We start from the raw sequence: 18,898 nt of genomic DNA on the forward strand, positions 1-18,898 counted from the left end.
ATGTATCCATCACATTATTCCCAGGTGGTTCAACTCAATTACATTTTTCTAGATAATACCGCAAAAAATCCACTTGCTTCCAGGCTCTTTCTTTCAATCTAGGTACCTCTACCATTTTAAACTTCTAAAAACACATTACAACCCTCTCTTAGTAGAGATTATAACTTTATTCACAAAATCTCTCTCAATCTGCCCACGTGAAAGGGAGCTCATCCTCTTCTGAGGACACCCTCACACTTTCAGAGCGTAATTAGGTAATTTATCCCAACTCATCTTTTCCATGCATTTTGAAGGCAGGAACATACTTTTATGAATATACATATATTACCAGAAGCATCTTGCAAATCACAGGTATTTCTAAATATACTGGCTTATAGATTCTGATAAAAATCAATGCTAAGATATTTCACAGCAAAATCTTTATACAGTGCCATTAATAATTATTCTATTTATTTCAATATACAAGAGACATGTTATGGGCTCTAACTGTACTCAGCATTGCTAACAAAAGGTTAAGAGGCAGAGGAATGACTCAAGATTTTAGTTCAAATACTCATCTATTCCATATTCAGTACTATGTAAGATGACAGAAGTTTAAGGATGATTAAGATACAGTTCTTGCCCTGAAAGTGCTTACATGTGATCAGCAAGAAATATATACAAAGCAACAACTTCAAAGGACTATAGTCAGGGGTAAAGAACAGAGTGTTATGGGAACCCTGAAAAGAAGCAATTAGCCATATTCAGTGCTTACCAATTCATTTAATTCTTACAATCCTATCAATAGTCTGATCCTCAGATAGCCTACATCAAGAATATTCAGCTACAGATTCTGACCATGAGAAGTTTAGCATCTAACGGATGCTGAATTCTTAGAATTTAAAAACTTACTACACGTATTTTGAGTACCAGAAAAGAATAATGGTTTTTAAAGTTTGTCTTCTGTAGATTACCACATTGCCATAGAACACCACAGTCTACTACAGAAGGCACTAGCCAGATGCTGCTACTTAACATTTTAAATAAGGCTACTATAAGAAACTGAACTTTTACTTTTATTTAATTTTATTAATTTTTTTGAGGTGAATTTCACAAAACATACCATTTTAAAGTATACAATTCAGTGGTATTCAGTGTATTCACAATGTATAAACAAATACAAGGTTATACAAGGATAGCTCCACATCCTTGCCCAGACTTGTTATTTTCCATTTATTTTATTAAAACCATCCTAGTGAGTATGAAGTGTTATCTCATTGTGGTTTTTATTTGTATTTCCTTAATAACTGTTAATTTTTAATTTAAAAGTCTGATATTCAGTTTAACTACTGAAAAACTTTTAAATATGTTTGGAAAACTTGAGTGTGTGAATCTACTTCTCCAACTGCAAATTTTATGAAATCTAAATACAGATGAAGATGGGGGGATGTTAAGAGTTTGGGATTAACATATACACACTACTATGTATAAAACAGATAAACAACAAAGCCTACTGTGTAGCAAGGGAACTATATTTAATATCTTGTAATAACCTATAATGGAAAATAATCTGAAAAAGAATATATATACATTTTATATATATGTATGTATAACTGAATCACTTTGCTGTACACTTGTAGCTAAATCAACACTGTAAATTAACAACACTTCGATTTTTTTTAAATGGTTAAAAAAATAAAATAAGTAAAGATGAATTGTTTAGCACCTGAATTAAGAGTGCTGAAGTAGAATTGCCCTAATGGGTTAGTTTTGCACTGTCCAATACATTTTAGTCATTAGACACATACAGCTACTGAGCACTTAAATTGTGGCTAGTCCAAATTAAAAAGTGTTGTAAGTATAAAATACACACCAAATTTGGAAGATTTAGTACCAAAAAACAGAACATCTTATTAATTATACTGTATATTGATAAGGTGCTGAAATGATATAATCGGTTAAGTCAAAGATATTACTTAAATTATTTTCACTTGTTTCAATTATTTTTAACACAGCACTGGAAAATTTTAAACAACACGTTTGGGTCACGCATATTTCTATTCTACAGTACTGCCATAGACTAAGCCATGCAGTACTTATTTTTCTTTTCAATTTTAGATGTCATCCCTGTATTTCCTAACACCTAACCTAAAAACATACTTTAGGGCTTCCCTGGTGGCGCAGTGGTTAAGAATCTGCCTGCCAACGCGGGGGACACAGGTTCGAGCCCTGGTCCGGGAAGATCCCACATGCTGCAGAGCAGCTAAGCCCGTGCACCACAACTACTGAGCCTGTGCTCTAGAGCCTGCGAGCCACGGCTACTGAGCCTGCGCTCTACAGCCCACAAGCCACAACTACTGAAACCCGTGCGCCTAGAGCCCATGCTCTGCAACAAGAGAAGCCACCGCAATGAGAAGCCCGTACAGCGCAATGAAGAGTAGCCCCCGCTCACCTCAACTAGAGAAAGCCCACGTGCAGCAACGAAGACCCAACGCAGCCAAAAATAAATAAATAAAATAAATAAATTTTTTAAAATAAATAAAAACATACTTTAAATAAGCATTATTTGTGTCCCATGTGTCAGATACTTCAAGGTATACAGTATAAAGAAAACAGTCTTTGCCCTTGGATTCCCAGTTTAGTACTGGTTATTCAAAAAAATTTGTTGAGAAACTCCACATTTCAAATTTTAGAACTGCTTGCTACGTAACTACATTTAAAGCAGCAATGATAATAACAGTTCAGATCCAAGTCCTCAGGTTTAAATTGAAAGGGATTTTGCGATATGAATCCATCCAGGATTATCCTTAATTACAAGGGCCCAAATAGGCTAACAGATTCATTTTGTCCTGGGTTCCTTCAAAACTGCAAAGGATAAGCCCTGGTAGTATCTAGAAGTGAGAGAGTAAATATTGCAAGTTTATTTTAAACAGCAATGATTCAATGCTCAGGACATAAAATCAATAATGAGAATTCTAATAGAAAATTGTTTTATCTTTCATTTTGATTATTCATCAGTCAAGAATCAGAAACAAATCTAAAAAAGAAAATATAGAAAGTACAATGAGAATTCAGAATGAGAGAAAAAGGGTACTTTTAATGAAAAGAAATACAACAGAATCACACACCTTTCACTAAAATACAAATTCTTTTACCTTAATAGAGAAAGTAACTTTAAGCATCATCTAATCAGTATTCCACTCATTTAGTGTTTATCCCAGAGAACAAGGTGAGAGACAAGTCTGCTGCCTCAAACGGTCGTAGTACCTTAGTGCCTTCACTCCTCTTAACACAAGCATTTCATGGTGCTGACTGATTTTACTGTTCAAATATTCAATGTTTCACCCACACATACAACAATGACTACTGAACTCAAGCTACCATACATGGTGCTCTGATTACAAAAAAAAAAAAAAAAAAAAGCCTGTTTCAACAATCAGGGAAAAAACTGGTTGTTGGACATTGAGTGTTTTAAATGTTCTGTCTCCCAAATCCACTGAAACATTCAATATGTCAGCTACTCTTGTGGGCAAGTAGCTGTTATAAAATTTGAAACGTGGAATGACAGTTTTTTCAAACAGATTTGTTCGAATGAAGCAACACTAAGACTGTCTTTGCTAGTACAAAGACTGTCTTATTCATACTCATATTCCTGTTAAGTAGTATGAAAATCTACAAGGGGCCACTGAAACATAGAGCAGAAAACACCAGTTTCACAGAAGATATGGTAGTATTTATTAGCAGGTAATCTAAAGGAAAACAAAAATTCCAGGTAGAAACATTGGTTTCTGAGTTTTGACAAATGTACCACAGAATGTGAGATGATAAGATCGGGGGGAAAAAACTGGGTGAAGGTACATGGGTACCCTCTGTACCATCTTTGCAACCTTTCCGTAACTCTAAAATCTTTCCAAAACAAAAAGCTTTTAAGATTCTCAGGTAGAAAGCACAGCCTATACAAAACCACAATGAGGGCAAAATGTGACCCATTTGAGATCTACAAGTAATATAGTATGGCTGGAACACAATTTCCTATGAAGGTAAAGTAAGGGAATGAATGAGAGTAGAGAAGCAGGTAAATATGAGATATGATATTACACATCATGCTAAGAAATAGATTTTAATTTAGAGAGGAGTTATCAAGGATTTCAAATAGTAATAACTAAGTGAACCTTAGAAGAACTGGGAATAATAGAGTGAGAAGTAGTAATAATATTCAAAATACACTGAGAGGCAAGCAAATCGATAGGATTTGCTAATGCATGGTGGGGTGGGGTGGTACAGGAAAAGTTAAGAGAAGAATCAAGAATATTTCAGGGCTCTTAAAGTCAGGGTAACTGGATGGAAGATCTTACTATTTACGGAGTCTAAAATAGAACCACGTTTGAAATGGAAAACCAAGATTTTGTACATGTTAAGTTCAAAATGCCCTATTAGACATCCAAGCTGAATATTCTATTCTGGAATCCAAGAGGGGAAGTCAGGGCTAGAGGTAATCTGGGAGTAATCAGAGTATACAAAGTATTTAAAACCAAAGAACTAGATAAAATAAGAACCCCTAGGGTGAGAATTTTTGACAGCACTCTCCAACATTTAGAAGTCAGGCAGAACAGAGGTCAGCAAAGCAGACTGGGAAGCAGCAGCCCCTGAGTTTGGGTGGGGAGGAACAACAGGCGAGTGTGACATCAACGAGGCCCAGAGAAGGGCTTCCCTGGTGGCGCAGTGGTTGAGAGTCCGCCTGCCGATGCAGGGGACACGGGTTCGTGCCCCGGTCTGGGAAGATCCCACATGCCGCAGAGCGGCTGGGCCTGTGAGCCATGGCCGCTGAGCCTGCGCGTCCGGAGCCTGTGCTCCGCAACGGGAGAGGCCACAACAGTGAGAGGCCCACGTACTGCAAAAAAAAAAAAAAGAGGAGGCCCAGAGAAGAAAGAGTAGAAACAAGATCCCATATGCAACATGCACATAGTAAACACAGCATACATCTTTCTGCCCCTGTGCCTTTTTTCCTCCTTTCAACGAGCACTGAATTGGTAACCTCATTTACCACAGAAATATTGCTTAGTTATCAGCTTTTATAACTAACAAAGTTCACCTAGTGTTATAATAAGCGGTATTTCTCTTACAGGTCCCCCCCGCCATAAGAGAAATATCTTGTAAACAGAAGTTCTTAAGCCTGGGTACACATCCAAATCACCAGAAAGATTTCTTTAAATATAGCAATGGCTGGCAGCACATCCCAGAGATTCTAATTTAATTGGTCATGGGTGCAACTGAGGCACCAGAATTTGCATACTGAGTGGCACAGCTCGTATAGTAAAAAAAGAACTACCTCTTGACTCTTACCAGATTTCCAAAGAATGAGATCCCTACCATTCTCAACAGTGACCAATGGGTTTTTCATTTCTGGAGGGAAGAGGAATCACCTTTTGTTTTTCAGTATCATCATGTTCACTGCAGCTATTTTCCTTATTTTACTCAAACTGTACCATCTTTGGTCAGTGGGAGCCTCCTAAAAACTGTCTGCCAAGGCTAGGGAACGTGAGAGCTTCAAATACACAGACACACAGAGACATACAAAAAGGTAAAGGAGAATTAAAGCTAGAACAGGGTACTTAAAGCTTTGTGTTATTACAGAGAATGTCTGTTGAAAAGCAGAAGATTCTCACCAAAAATATATATATATATACACATATATATAATTTAAAAATATAAATAAATATATATATAATTTTACAATGTATTTTATACATATATCTGTGAGGTGATGGATGTATTAATTAACTAGATGGAGGGAATACTTTCACAATTGACTAATGCATATCAAATCATCACGATGTACACTTTAAGTATCTTACAATTTTATTTGTCAATTATACCTCAACAAAACTGGGGGGGAAAAGCAAAAGATATATATATTTTTTTGCGGTACGCGGGCCTCTCACTGTTGTGACCTCTCCCGTTGCGGAGCACAGGCTCCGGACGCACAGGCTCCGCAGCATGTGGGATCTTCCCGGACCGGGGCACGAACCCATGTCCCCTGCATCGGCAGGCGGACTCTCAACCACTGTGCCACCAGGGAAGCCCCAAGATTTTTTAAATTATCAGTATCGACTAACATTATAAAACAGGTTACAAAGGAACTGAAGAAGGAAATTATTGCATCACCCATCGCAGTGAATGATGTATTATTAGCATCACTATGTCCTGTAAAAATGACCAGAACTTGCCTGTGTGCACAACTGCAAGCCACCCACAGTAATAAAGATATAATAGTTTAAGTCTGGTTTGATAAAATTTCTTTCTTCTTCATCGACAATTTAGGCTAGGTTCTTGATTCCAAAACACCTAAAAAGATTGTCTATTTCATGTATAAGGCCTGAAAGAAAATCTGAGTTTTTCAAGCAATACTCTATCACAATAAGAAGTCATTCAGATGTGTCACTATTATGAACGAAGCCAATCATGTTGAGCTGCTGGAGACTAGTTGCTGAGGAAAACTTGCAATAAATTCATTAACCCATGACAACTAAGTGACTACAAGTACTGTGTTCAAAGTAAACAGAAATACTAGAGTAGGGGAGAAACATGTAGGAAGAAAAATAAAAACTATGGAGCCTATCTGAAAAGTACAACTATGTAATTTCTAACATACTACACAAATTTGTCCAGACAAGCCACTGGCACACTGGCAAAAAAGGAAATCAGAACAATCACCAAACATGCTGTGTATGACTAATGTTTATTTTCTTCAGTTAAGTAAAATATTTCTGAGCATGGTGAGTTGAAGCCAATTAGCCATGATAAAGCTTAACACCAAATGACTAAGAAGAATCAAAATCACATAAAAAAAAAAAGACCAGAGAATAGTTGAAAGAATTACAAAATCCTAGTCCTATAAACACATGTAATGTTTTCCAAACCTTTAATAATAAAAGGTTTCACTACATTTAACAGAATGGCAGCAGCAACTCCCCCTCACGCAAACTCTGAATGCACATACAAAGCAAGGGTATATACACAAGACAAAGTGAATATGCGGAGAAGCTGGGGCGGAAGGTGCTTATCTAGGAATAATCTTTGCACTTTAATTATAAAGGATAAACATTATTAAAAGAAAAAACTATATTTACATTTTAGGAGTATGTTTGATTTTACAAAACTAAAATTTCATAACGAGCTGACAAGATCAATTATTTTCATATGACATTAACTTCTTCTCAAGCACAAAACAAACAAGTTTAAGAAACATCAAATGTAACTTAAACCTAAATGACACATCCATGACTTTCATTTATTTCCCACGTCAACTCAATTAGGTCTTACAGACTTCCAGTTTCTAGCCTTTACCATTACCAACACTCCAATGGACTTTTACCATCTGAATCTTTAGACAGTTGCTCCAGAAGCCACATGAGCAAAAATTGATATATAAAAATCTGTATTAGATGAGCATCAAAATGATAGTCACGTATTATAAGCCAAAGAATAACACAGGGCTTCCCTGGTAGCGCAGTGGTTAAGAATCCGCCTGCCAGTGCAGGGGACACATGTTCGAGCCCTGGTCCGGGAAGATCCCACATGCCGCGGAGCAACTAAGCCCGTGTGCCACAACTAGTAAGCTTGCGCTCTAGAGCCTGCAAGCCACAACTACTGAGCCCTCGTGCCACAACTACTGAAGCCCGTGTGCCTAGAGCCCATGCTCTGCAACTAGAGAAGCCACCACAATGAGAAGCCTGCACACTGCAACGAAGAGTAGCCCCTGCTCGCCGCAACTAGAGAAAACCCGCGTGCAGCAACAAAGACCCAATGCAGCCAAAAATTTAATAAATTTATTTTTAAAAAAAGAATAACATAATACATGAGCCATTCTGTAGATAGATGATTGACTGATAGAATAAAGAGCAGAAAGCGCTGAAAGAAGAATATCAACTTACAAACTTAGATGGGAAGAGAGAAAAAAACTCATTTTATAACCCTCATAGTAATAAATGATTCAGGCAAGAAACATTAATGGATACTAAAACTAGTTCTAATGGGGAACAATATATTCATATAGTTCAAAGTATCTCTGCAAAAATTAATCATTAATTGTAAAGGGACAAATAATAAGTTTACAGTAGAGAACCTGGCAAATTCCACCTTAACCAAGTGATGCTAGGTAATTTCATCCATGATGGAACAAACTCTCATCAAGTGTCCCCTGAAGTGATACAGTGACAATTTTATTCTATTTTCACCAAAAATGCATAAACTGAATCTGATCACATCAAACAACCCCCAAGTGGAACATACTACAAAATAAAATGTTTATACTTTTCAAAAATATTAGCACTATAAAAGATAAAGACAGGCTGAGGAAACTGTAAGTTTCAAGGAGTCATGAAAACTAAATGTAATGCATGATTCTCAATTGGATTCTAAACCAAGGGGGGAGAAAAAGGGCTATGAAGGACATTATTGGGGCAATTAGTGAAATCTGAATAACTGATGGCATCAATGTTAAATTTCTGGAACTTGGTAACTGTACTAAGATTATGTAAATGAATGTCCTTGATCTTAGGAAATAACACACACTAAAGTATCTAGGGATACGGCTCCTCTTAAATGGTTCCCCCAAAATAGTGTGTGTGCATGTAGGAAAAAAGGGAGGAAAGAAGAGAGAGAGACGGGGGGAGGGAGACAGATGGAGAGATGGATGATGTACTGATGATGGATGGAAAGATACAGAGAAAGCAAATGTGGCAAAATGTTAACTGGTGAATCTGGCTGAAGGGTATACAGGAGTTCTTTACACATACATGTGTGAGAAATATGTGGGAGTCCTTGTATCTTTTCTGCAAGTTGAAATTTTTCAAAATTAAAAGTTTAGGGCTTCCCTGGTGGCACAGTGGTTGAGAGTCCACCTGCCGATGCAGGGGACACGGGTTCGTGCCCCGGTCCAGGAAGATCCCATATGCCACGGAGCGGCTGGGCCCGTGAGCCATGGCTGCTGAGCCTGTGCGTCCGGAGCCTGTGCTCTGCAACGGGAGAGGCCACAACAGTGAGAGGCCCGCGTACCGCAAAAAAGAAAAAAAAAGCTCAAAAAATCTGTGTTTTAGAAAAAGCACCATAAAAAGTCAAGAAAAAGGTCAAAATGGGGAAAATATTTAATTCCTATCACAGGAGGGAAATTTTTTCCTACTTTATAAAAAAGAATAATGAGCTCAAAAGGATTTCCATTCTAAAAATACAAAATAATTAATACAGGGGAAAAATGATGTGAATATATAGAAAAGTATTTATACTGTATTTACACTGTATGTGTCTACACTGTATATAAGTAGAAATGTGTTACCATATACCAGCAGATTGGTAAAGATAAAATAGAACAACAAGACTCAAGGTTGCTGAGAAACAGGCACTATATTATACACTGCTGGTTAGAATACAAATTGGTATGTTTTTCTGTAGGGGGAATAATACCTTTCAAAAGCAAGCCTAGACATATACCCTTTGACTGAGCAAAATAGCTTCTAGGAATTTATATTAGCTCACATAAGTAGTTTATAAAAATGTGTTAACTGATTATATTGTGGAAAACTGGACCAACAAAATCCATCAAGGAATGATTAAATAAAATATGGTAAACTATTACATAGAAAGATCACACAACCACTAAAAAGTTAATTTATTGACATGAAATGATGTCCAATACAAAACTAAAAAGGTAGGCTAGGGAATTCCTGGTCCAGAAACTAAGATACAGCAAGTCAGGCAACATGGCCCGCCCCCCCAAAAAAAGGTACAATACATGTAGGTGCAAAATGATCCCATTTATTTCTCTACTTTGTACATATATGTTAAGAAGTCAAATATAATAGATAGCTAGATTATAGTTCCACTATCTTCTTATTTAAGCTTTTCAATGTCAAATGTTTTCATATGAAGCAAGCATAACCTTTATAACACACTTATTACCATGTGACAGACTGGAGGAAGAAGAGCGAGTCTACCAGGAACTAAGGAAAAGCTCTGCTGGCTGCGAACTCCCAAGGTCTGTCGTAGCCAGGCAACACTAGGCACTACACTAGCCCTTCCTTTCCCTATCCTCCAGCCCTTTTATTTATTCCGGCTTCATTCTAAAGAATTAACAACTTTAAGTGTTTTCAGTAAAGACAGTGCGTAGTTTAAAAAATTTCTCATCAAGATGATTCTATCAATTATCCCACACACAAACCATCCAACCACAAAGCAGCCACACTGATGTTGTTTAAGATATGAACACAACTGAACTCTCTGGCACGTGCTGGAAGCCTACGGTAAAAATAAAAGACAAAAAATACAATGCAAACTCCTTAAAATAATCGGATTCCAGACTAATAGGTAATAAGAGATAAGAACAGTAATGCAAAGAAAACATTTTGCAACCAATTACTTTTATACTTAATTTCTAGAGAGTCCAAGCTCACTAGTCAGAAATTTTTTTTTACATATTTTCAAATTGCCACCACAAAGTATCACTAAATACATGAAAATACATGTTATTCCCTAAATAGTCCACTCATTCTTTCATGCTTCCTTTTCTTTCTTTCAAAAGTACATATTTCTGTAATTAGTGGTGATAGCTACACAAACCTGTGAATACACTAAAAACTAATTATACACTTGGTAAGTTTTATGATATGTAAATTATTTTACACACACACACACACACACACACACACACTTCTGAAATGATCTCCCTATTACCATGAGACAAAACTCTTTGCTCTGTTAAGATCCTCCTCATCTTCATATACTGAGGGTTGGCAAAGATTTTTTAAATAGAATACAAGAAGCACTAACCATAAAAATGATAAATTAGATTTCATTAAAATTAAAAACTGTTCTTCAAAAGATCTCGTTAGGAAAGGTGAAAAGGATAACCAAAGACAGACTGGAAGAAGGCATTTACAATATACATATCTGACAAAGGACTTGTATCCAAAATATATACAAAATTTTATATAATAATAAAAGACAAATCATTCAATAAAATAGAAAAGGGCTTAAATAGGCATTTCACCCAAAAAAGGAAATTCAAATAGCCAAAAGCCCATGAAAATGTGTGCAACATATCATTACTCACCAGGGAAATAAAAATTAAAAGCCACAATGGGATAACCCTACACAGACACCAGAATGGCTAAAATTAACAAGATGGCAAATACCAAGATACAGAGCAACTAAAACTCTCATTCACTGCTGGTGGTAATTTAAAGTGATATGACCAATCTGAAAGAGAGTTTGTAGTTGCTAAAGCTAAATATGCCATACTCTATGACTCAGTAATTCCACTCCTAACTATACAATGAAGAGAAATGAAATGAGTACATGTGTGCCATCAGAAGACATGTAGAAGAGTGTGTTTAGGACAGCTTGATTAATAACAGCCAAAGACTAGAAACCCATGAGCAGAAGAATGGATAAAGTATGGTTTATTGGACACTGGAATGCTACACAGCAGTTGTTGTTTTTTTAATGACTGATACCCAAAACAAGGACAAATCTCACTGCTATTTTGTTGAGTGAAAAAAAGCCAAACACAAAAGTTCATACAGCTAAGCCAGGATGATAGAAATCGTAACATGGCCTGGGGTAGGGGAGGGAGGGGGACAGACTGGGAAGGGACATTAAGCAACTTGGTTTTACTGAAAATATTCTTCAGCAGAATGGTAGTTACACAGGTGCGTACAAACATACGAAACAAACCTTTAAAGTGCTGAACACTTAAGTGTACTTTACATACTTTATTGTACATTATATCATGTTACAACTAAAAAAATTTTTTTCAAAGGGACTTGCCTCAAGCATCATCACATCACCTCCTCTCTAGAGCCAACTCTCACTCACCTTCTACTACTGTTTTCCAGCCCCATTCATCACTAATTCATGTTTCCAGAGAACCTTTTGAAGGTCACTATAGCGACCTATAGGGACATTTCACTACTTAAATCTACGTACATCTGTATAAACCGAAAGATGTGAGCTCCCTGAAGAGCAGAGGCCTGCCTTTCCTCCTCACCTTGCTTCCCAAATGCCTAGCACATTGCCATGTACTGCAGACATCAAAAAATGTTTTTTTGATTCAAATGATTCCTATGACTTATAGAACAATGCCTCACTAAATCACACTCCTTAACTTGTCTTTTAAAGACATTTTTCTTTCCCCCTCTCCAATGGGAATCTTCTCTAGTTTCTAAAAAGAGATCGGGGGGGGGGGGGGGCGGAATCCATTTGTACAGGCTGTGAAATTAACCTGAACATCATAATCGACCAGCAACAGAATTGCTGCCTTAAAGAAAAATATATGGAAATACAATGAGAAAGGAAATGATTCTTTTACTTTAGCAACAATAATCTCTTACATGTACTAGCTATATACTGTACAACTCTATGAGGTAACTATTATTACCAGTTACATGTTAGATGGCAAGTTCAAAAAACTGTCCCAGGTCACATACTTCAAGGCCAGGATCTGCAGTATGACTATAGGGAAGACTAGGGGGTTAACATCATAGGACCCACATGCCAACAGAAAGCTCAATGAGACTTTTCTAAAAAGAACCAAAAAAAAAGAAATCCAAATGGTTAAACGTATGAAAAGACGCCCTACTTCATCAATAATAAAGGAAAAGCAAAACTACATCAGGGGAGCGAATTCCCTAACTGTCCAGGGGTTGGGACCTGGCACTTCCACTGCATGGGCCTGGGTTTTGATCCCTGATCAGGGAACTAAGATCCCACAAGCTATGAGGCGCGGCCAAAAAATAAAAATAAAAAACTACATCAGGATGCAATTTCTCATCTATTAGATGGGCAAAAACACAAAAGTTTGACAACACCCTCTTAGCAAAGCTGTGAAGAAGGCAGACGCTCTAACATTGCTGATGAGGGCACAACCCCTAGAGAGGGCAGTTTGGCAATATTTATCAAAATTACCAATGCTTATATAGCCTTTGATCCAACCACTCACATCATTTTGGGAATTTCTCCTACATATACAATTACACATGTATAAAATGACATATGTTCAAAGATTTATCATTGCAGTACTATTTGCAACAGGAAAGGACTAAAAACAACCCAAGTATCTATACAAGTTTGGTTAAATAAACTGCTACAGCCACACAATGGAATACTATGAAACTGTTAAAAAAGAGAATATTCTCTATGAACAGATATGAAAAGATCTCTACTAGAAAGTATGTTACAAAAGCAAGGTACACATACATACAATAAAAATGTTAGTAACAGGGGAAACTTGGTATAGGACATACAGTAACTCTGCAGTCTTTGTAATATTTCTGTAAATCTAAAACTGCTCTAAAATAAAAAGCTTATAAAAAATAAGATACAGGCAGTATATAGTTTATTAGATTTTGTGTAAAAGGAAGGAGAATGATCCTACATATGTATCTGCTTGTAGTTTCATAAAGAACTCACTACTAACTAAGAACAATGTATTTGGGGGAGTGAAAATAAGGAACAAGAAAGGGAGCAAGATTTCTCAATATAAATTTTTTCTTTATAATTTTTTTAAATTGTTAATGATTGTCTTTTCCAAAAAAATTCAGTAATTTTTAAAAAAAACAACTCTACAAGAATTATCTCTTTCTCTAACGAAACCCAAGGGAAGTTTCTGGCACAGTATTTATATACCAGCAGATACTGTGTTAACTTATGAAACTTCTTTAAATACAAACTTTTAATCTCTATGGTATATGCTTTCCATAGTTACAAACCAAAATATTTTAACTTTTAATGAGGAAAGGAAAAATGGTTTTTACAGAAAATTGCTCTTTGTACAGATTTCCCCAAATACATCTATTTGACAGGGTAATTTACAACTGAGCTCAGTAGCATGACCTCAAAACTGAGTGAAAGGAATAAAATCCCTTAATGTTCTACAAATTTATTTTTTCATATAATAATCAGTACTGTTTGCTAATAAAAAGGTTGAAACCTATGACAGTGAGAAAATATAATTAGAGCACAAGGTATTAACCACAACCAAGCAATTTTAAAGACATACATTCAAGTCACAGATCTGCACACTAGCTGTTTTCAAGACCCTACCTTCACAGTGACTTTTTTCTGGTCTTCAAATTTTAAAAACTGGATTAAATTATCTTTACCTTCATCTATTTTATAAATTCCATGCATCTATGGGAATGTTAAAACAAATGGTTCTTTAAAAAACTTCTAGAAGGGCAAAAGTATGCCCACTAAAAAACACGTTAACTTGAAGTGAAGAAAAAACTCACATACACTTACTTACCTTAAAAGGTTTGTCTCCACTGTGTGTCAGCATATGCCTCTGTAACCAACTCTGACTGGTTGACGGAGTGTTATATACTTTACAACCTTTCCATAAGCAAACAAATACCTGTTAAAAGAAGAGCCATAATTGTTTTCATCACTTATTTCAACAAGGACTTTTATTCCTTGTAAATTCAAATAAACATGTTGGAAGTCTTCAATTGACAAAGAGACATTTGTTGTACAAGGCAATCAAAATGCTTACTGTAGATAAACTTTCTGAACTTCCAGAATGAGAGGCATAGTTTTAACCCTTCCCCATTAAGGCTGCTGTCCATTCCCTCAATAAGGAACTGATACACCAATCCCAAAGTGCCATTCAGAAGGAAATATACAAAATATTAACCATATAGCCCTAGGAACTAGAACCATGGACCATTATTTACATTTTTTATATTTACTGCATGAGGGAACAAGCATGTATTAATTGTAAATATCAGAAATATATTAAGGTATAAAGAACCAATGAAAATAAATCAAAACAGTCAATTGGTGGACACTGATTCAAAGAATGAGTAAGCAAATTATCCAGTTACAATCTTTCTGCTCTTGATTTCCTATTCTCAAATGTATACTAACACTACTTATGTTTATATTGTTCTACTTATTAAAAATGATTTCCAATTATCTTGCTTATAAAGCAAAATCTAATACAGAATGTTAAAATTAATACAGTTGCAAAAGTAATGTCATGAGATACTTCTATCATCATAATAGATCCACATTCTTGGGTTCAGGCAACTGAGTATGACTGGGTTAACAACTAACAACATAATCTTTTTCCTACCATTGAGGTATCAACTTTTTGACCGATTCTATTTTTATCAAACTGAACACTGAAAACTGCTCCCCATCATCAGTAAAAGAAGTATGAATCTACTGTAACTGCTACCTTCAAAAAACCATATATAGGCTCTGTTCTTTTCTAAGGTTAGAACAATTATAAATACAGTCACACTCTGAAGATTATAATGTACTGCATATAGAACAGAACAAAGATACACACAGGACTGAGGAAACAATCATTAAACAGTAAGTGTAAAATAAAATTTTTTAGAAGTCTAGAAAAACAGTCTAAAGTAACTGAGATCAATTTTTACTCAAAATCATTTTACAACAAGCAACACTGCTACTGCTGTTTGATATGCTTTAAGAATGTTATCGCACATCTTGATTCTACAACAGATTTGCTGGTTTCTTTTAGTTAAGCAGCTATTATAAGTTATAACATTTCCCCCTTGGTACTTAAAATTCCTGACCCTAATACATGTTTATAAAATGATTCCTAAAGTTACCAGAATTAAAAGCTACTTTTTAAATGAATGTAGACAAAAATTTCTTTAGGTAAATTGTAAAACCCACTGCAAAATAATACAATGCAACCTGTAAAAGTCTAATAAGCATGCATAAGGAAAATTCCATTACTATTAGTAAAGTAAAATCAGTCAAATATACTCAAATACAGAGCCAGTAAGCAGTATAATGTACATGCTCAAAGGGAGTGAAAAAAAGCCTACTTTTACTAATTAGATTCCTTCTGCAGTAAAATGATACAAAAAGATTTTATATTAAATAAGAGAGACACAATCTAAAGTCAGGAAGGGGTTGAATGAATGATCTCACGGTTCCTTTAAGCTCTTAGGAAAAAACTAGCTCAGTTTTTCACAAAATGTGAACATGTAAAAGAGAAGCAAATGTCTTTTATATTTATTTTGTCTCAAATCAGTCTGCTCTTTCAAGATCTGTCGAAAATGAAGGCTATAATTTTGTATCCTATAATTTTTAGCCACATTAAATGTGCTAACATTTTCAATTTCCTCTGTTAAAAGGTATTTAATAAACAGAGGACAAAATATTCAATAAACTGTCCAAATACAAGAATAAAATATTTCTCATTTCTTGCAAAAGACATGACCAACTTCATGTTGTGTTCAGGAGATACCAGATTGGCAATCAAAACACAAAGTAACCTCCTAAGATTGATTGCACTTCCTAGCAGCATTCGGATTTAACCATGAGAGTCTAAAAGTATCATTTTAAATAACATAGAGGTAACTCATTCGAGTCTTTGAATAATAATATCCTATTATCGTCCCTCCTCAAAATCTCCCTCTGGCCCTCTTCCCTCAAACACACCAAAGAACATATACAAAAGTAAACTTAATAAAATGACACACGTAAAAGCACCCCTGCAACAAGAAACATAAACAGATTTCTTTCTGGCAACTGTTTTTAAAGTAAGAAATAGTTAAGACAGAAAAAAACAGAACACTAATCGATCTTGCGGAACCACTGAAATCCTACAAGATTAAGTTCCCTGCCTACCAAGACTTACGTGTATATTAAGAGGACACAGGGGTTTGCAATTTGATTAGTAAAACAGCTCAGCCTCATTTCTGAAATCTAGTCATGCACGGAAATATGAGCCGAAGAACACAATTCTATTTTACTTAACAAAAAAGGTTAAATTTTTCTTGCTTTTTTTTAAAATATAAATTTATTTATTTATGTTTGGCTGCGTTGGGTCTTCGTTGCTGCGTGCAGGCTTTCTCTAATTGCGGTGAGCAGGGGCTACTCTTCGTTGCGGTGCGCAGGCTTCTCATTGCTGTGGCTTCTCTTGTTGCAGAGCACGGGCTCTAGGCACATGGGCTCAGTAGTTGTGGCACACAGGCTTAGTTGCTCCCCGGCATGTGGGATCTTCCCAGACCGGAGCTCAAGCCCGTGTCCCCTGCACTGGCAGCCAGATTCTTAACCACTGCGCCACCAGGGAAGTCCCTGTTTTTATTTTTTAAATACAAGAAAGTACTCTCATGATTCTTTTTTAAAAAGGAATATTCATAAAAGATGTTTAAATGGTAAGTTTAACTTTTAATGTAGAATTAAGTACCCACCCACTTTGAAAGGGTCAGGAAAACCTAAACTCCACCTGATTTCATCCTTCAAATATAAAGTCCACATGACATGGCAACATAAACAGCTTATAGGAAGGTAAAGAAGTTTCTAAGCTGTTATATGACAGTTTTGTTTTTCCCAGGGTGAAGATTAGAGTGGGATGAAAAAAAGAACAGGAATTAATATAGTATTTAGATCTTACTAACTTACTGCTCCAGAAAAATTGTCATCTTTCAGTAATTAGAAACATAAAATCCTGCAGAATTACCAATAATTTCCTCATTTGTTTCTGTTCCATTATGACAGTTTAACACTTGGAGTAGAAAGAAGAGAAATAAAATTCTTTAAAAATGTCATCAAAATCAGCTGTTTTCCACTATACATAAGGTATTTAGAATAGTCAATTTTATAGAGACAGAAAGTAGAATAGTGGTTACCAGGGGTTAGCGGAAGAGAGGATTAGGGAGTTATTGTCTAACAGGTACAGATTTCAGTTTGGGATAATGAAAAAGTTCCAGAGAATGACAGTAGTGATGACTGCACAACAATGTGATGTACTTAATGCCACTGAACTGTACACTTAAAAACAATTGAAATGATTTCTTTTTAATTTCCCTTCCAAGAGGTCGTTTTAAAAAAAAAAAGTTCCAACCAACAACTACTCTATTGTAGATGAGATCGGGCGCGTTCAGGGTGGTACGGCCGGCCGTAGACACAACTATTCTATTTTAAAGCACAAACTAGATCAAGATTTCCTGTCTTATCTAGCAGTATCAAGTTTTCAAATTCTCATTCACACTTTCATTCTGAAAGCTTAAGTCTAGATATCAAAGACTGATATGTAGAAATAAATGGAAACTATTTTCTTCATTTAGCTGATCCTTTACGCTGTAGTTTAGCAACTAGTGTCCTTCAAAGATCAGGAGATCTTTCTGAAGTCAAAATAGCATTACTCTTAAAATTAGCCAGAAAATCTTATTATTTGTAATAAAGTAATTTTATGAATAAGCATTCAAGAAATGACATGGGGGAGGGGGTTTCCATTTCAGCAAGTTTACAGTTACTGTAGAGATATCACAACTTCATGCCTAGCTCTGTAATATCAGTAAGACACGTGCAGGTGCAGGGATTACATGATACATTCAGACTGTTAACTCCATTTTTTCTTCAAATCTGTAAAAGGCAGAAAACATTCTCCTAAAGGCTGTGTACCAACTCAACTTGTAGGATCAAGACTTAGAAATGTGAAATTATCCTATACCTCCTAAGAGATCGCCTACATAGCTTGGGATCCTATAGGCAGTTGCTAAGTCAAGTGACTAAAAAGCATCATTCCATGGTTCAGAAGACTACCTTAGTGATATATACCAAATGACAAGAAGCACTGGCTCACAAAAGGCAACTCTGTAATAACCAAGAAACCAACTTAGTTAAGATAGTTTCACTAAAAATCTGAGATAGATATATATATATATAGATAGATAGATATAGATATAGATATAGATATATATCTGCTCATATATATATATGGGGGAAATATATATATGGGGGAAATAAAGACTGTTACCAACGGAGCCTAACCACTGAGCTGGGTGGGTTATGCAGTGAAAATACCATATGATGGGCACAGTTCATTAATACACGCTTTGGTGTCTACCCAGACCCCGTATACGTTAAATCTAATAAT

The 18,898-nt window shown here is 35.8% G+C and overlaps 1 protein-coding gene across 1 annotated transcript in view; it reads right to left on the reverse strand.

The window, feature by feature from the left end:
• Positions 1 to 18,898, reverse strand: part of AEBP2 (AE binding protein 2) — a 56,565-nt gene that overhangs the window by 16,525 nt on the left and 21,142 nt on the right. The window contains exon 3 of the mRNA XM_082636514.1: positions 14,279 to 14,386. Coding sequence (XP_082492640.1) covers positions 14,279 to 14,386 — 108 coding nt within the window. The remainder of the gene's footprint in view (positions 1 to 14,278; positions 14,387 to 18,898) is intronic.

Source organism: Mesoplodon mirus (genome assembly GCF_964341445.2).
Source record: "Mesoplodon mirus genome assembly, chromosome: 11".
Classification (NCBI taxonomy): domain Eukaryota; kingdom Metazoa; phylum Chordata; class Mammalia; order Artiodactyla; family Ziphiidae; genus Mesoplodon; species Mesoplodon mirus.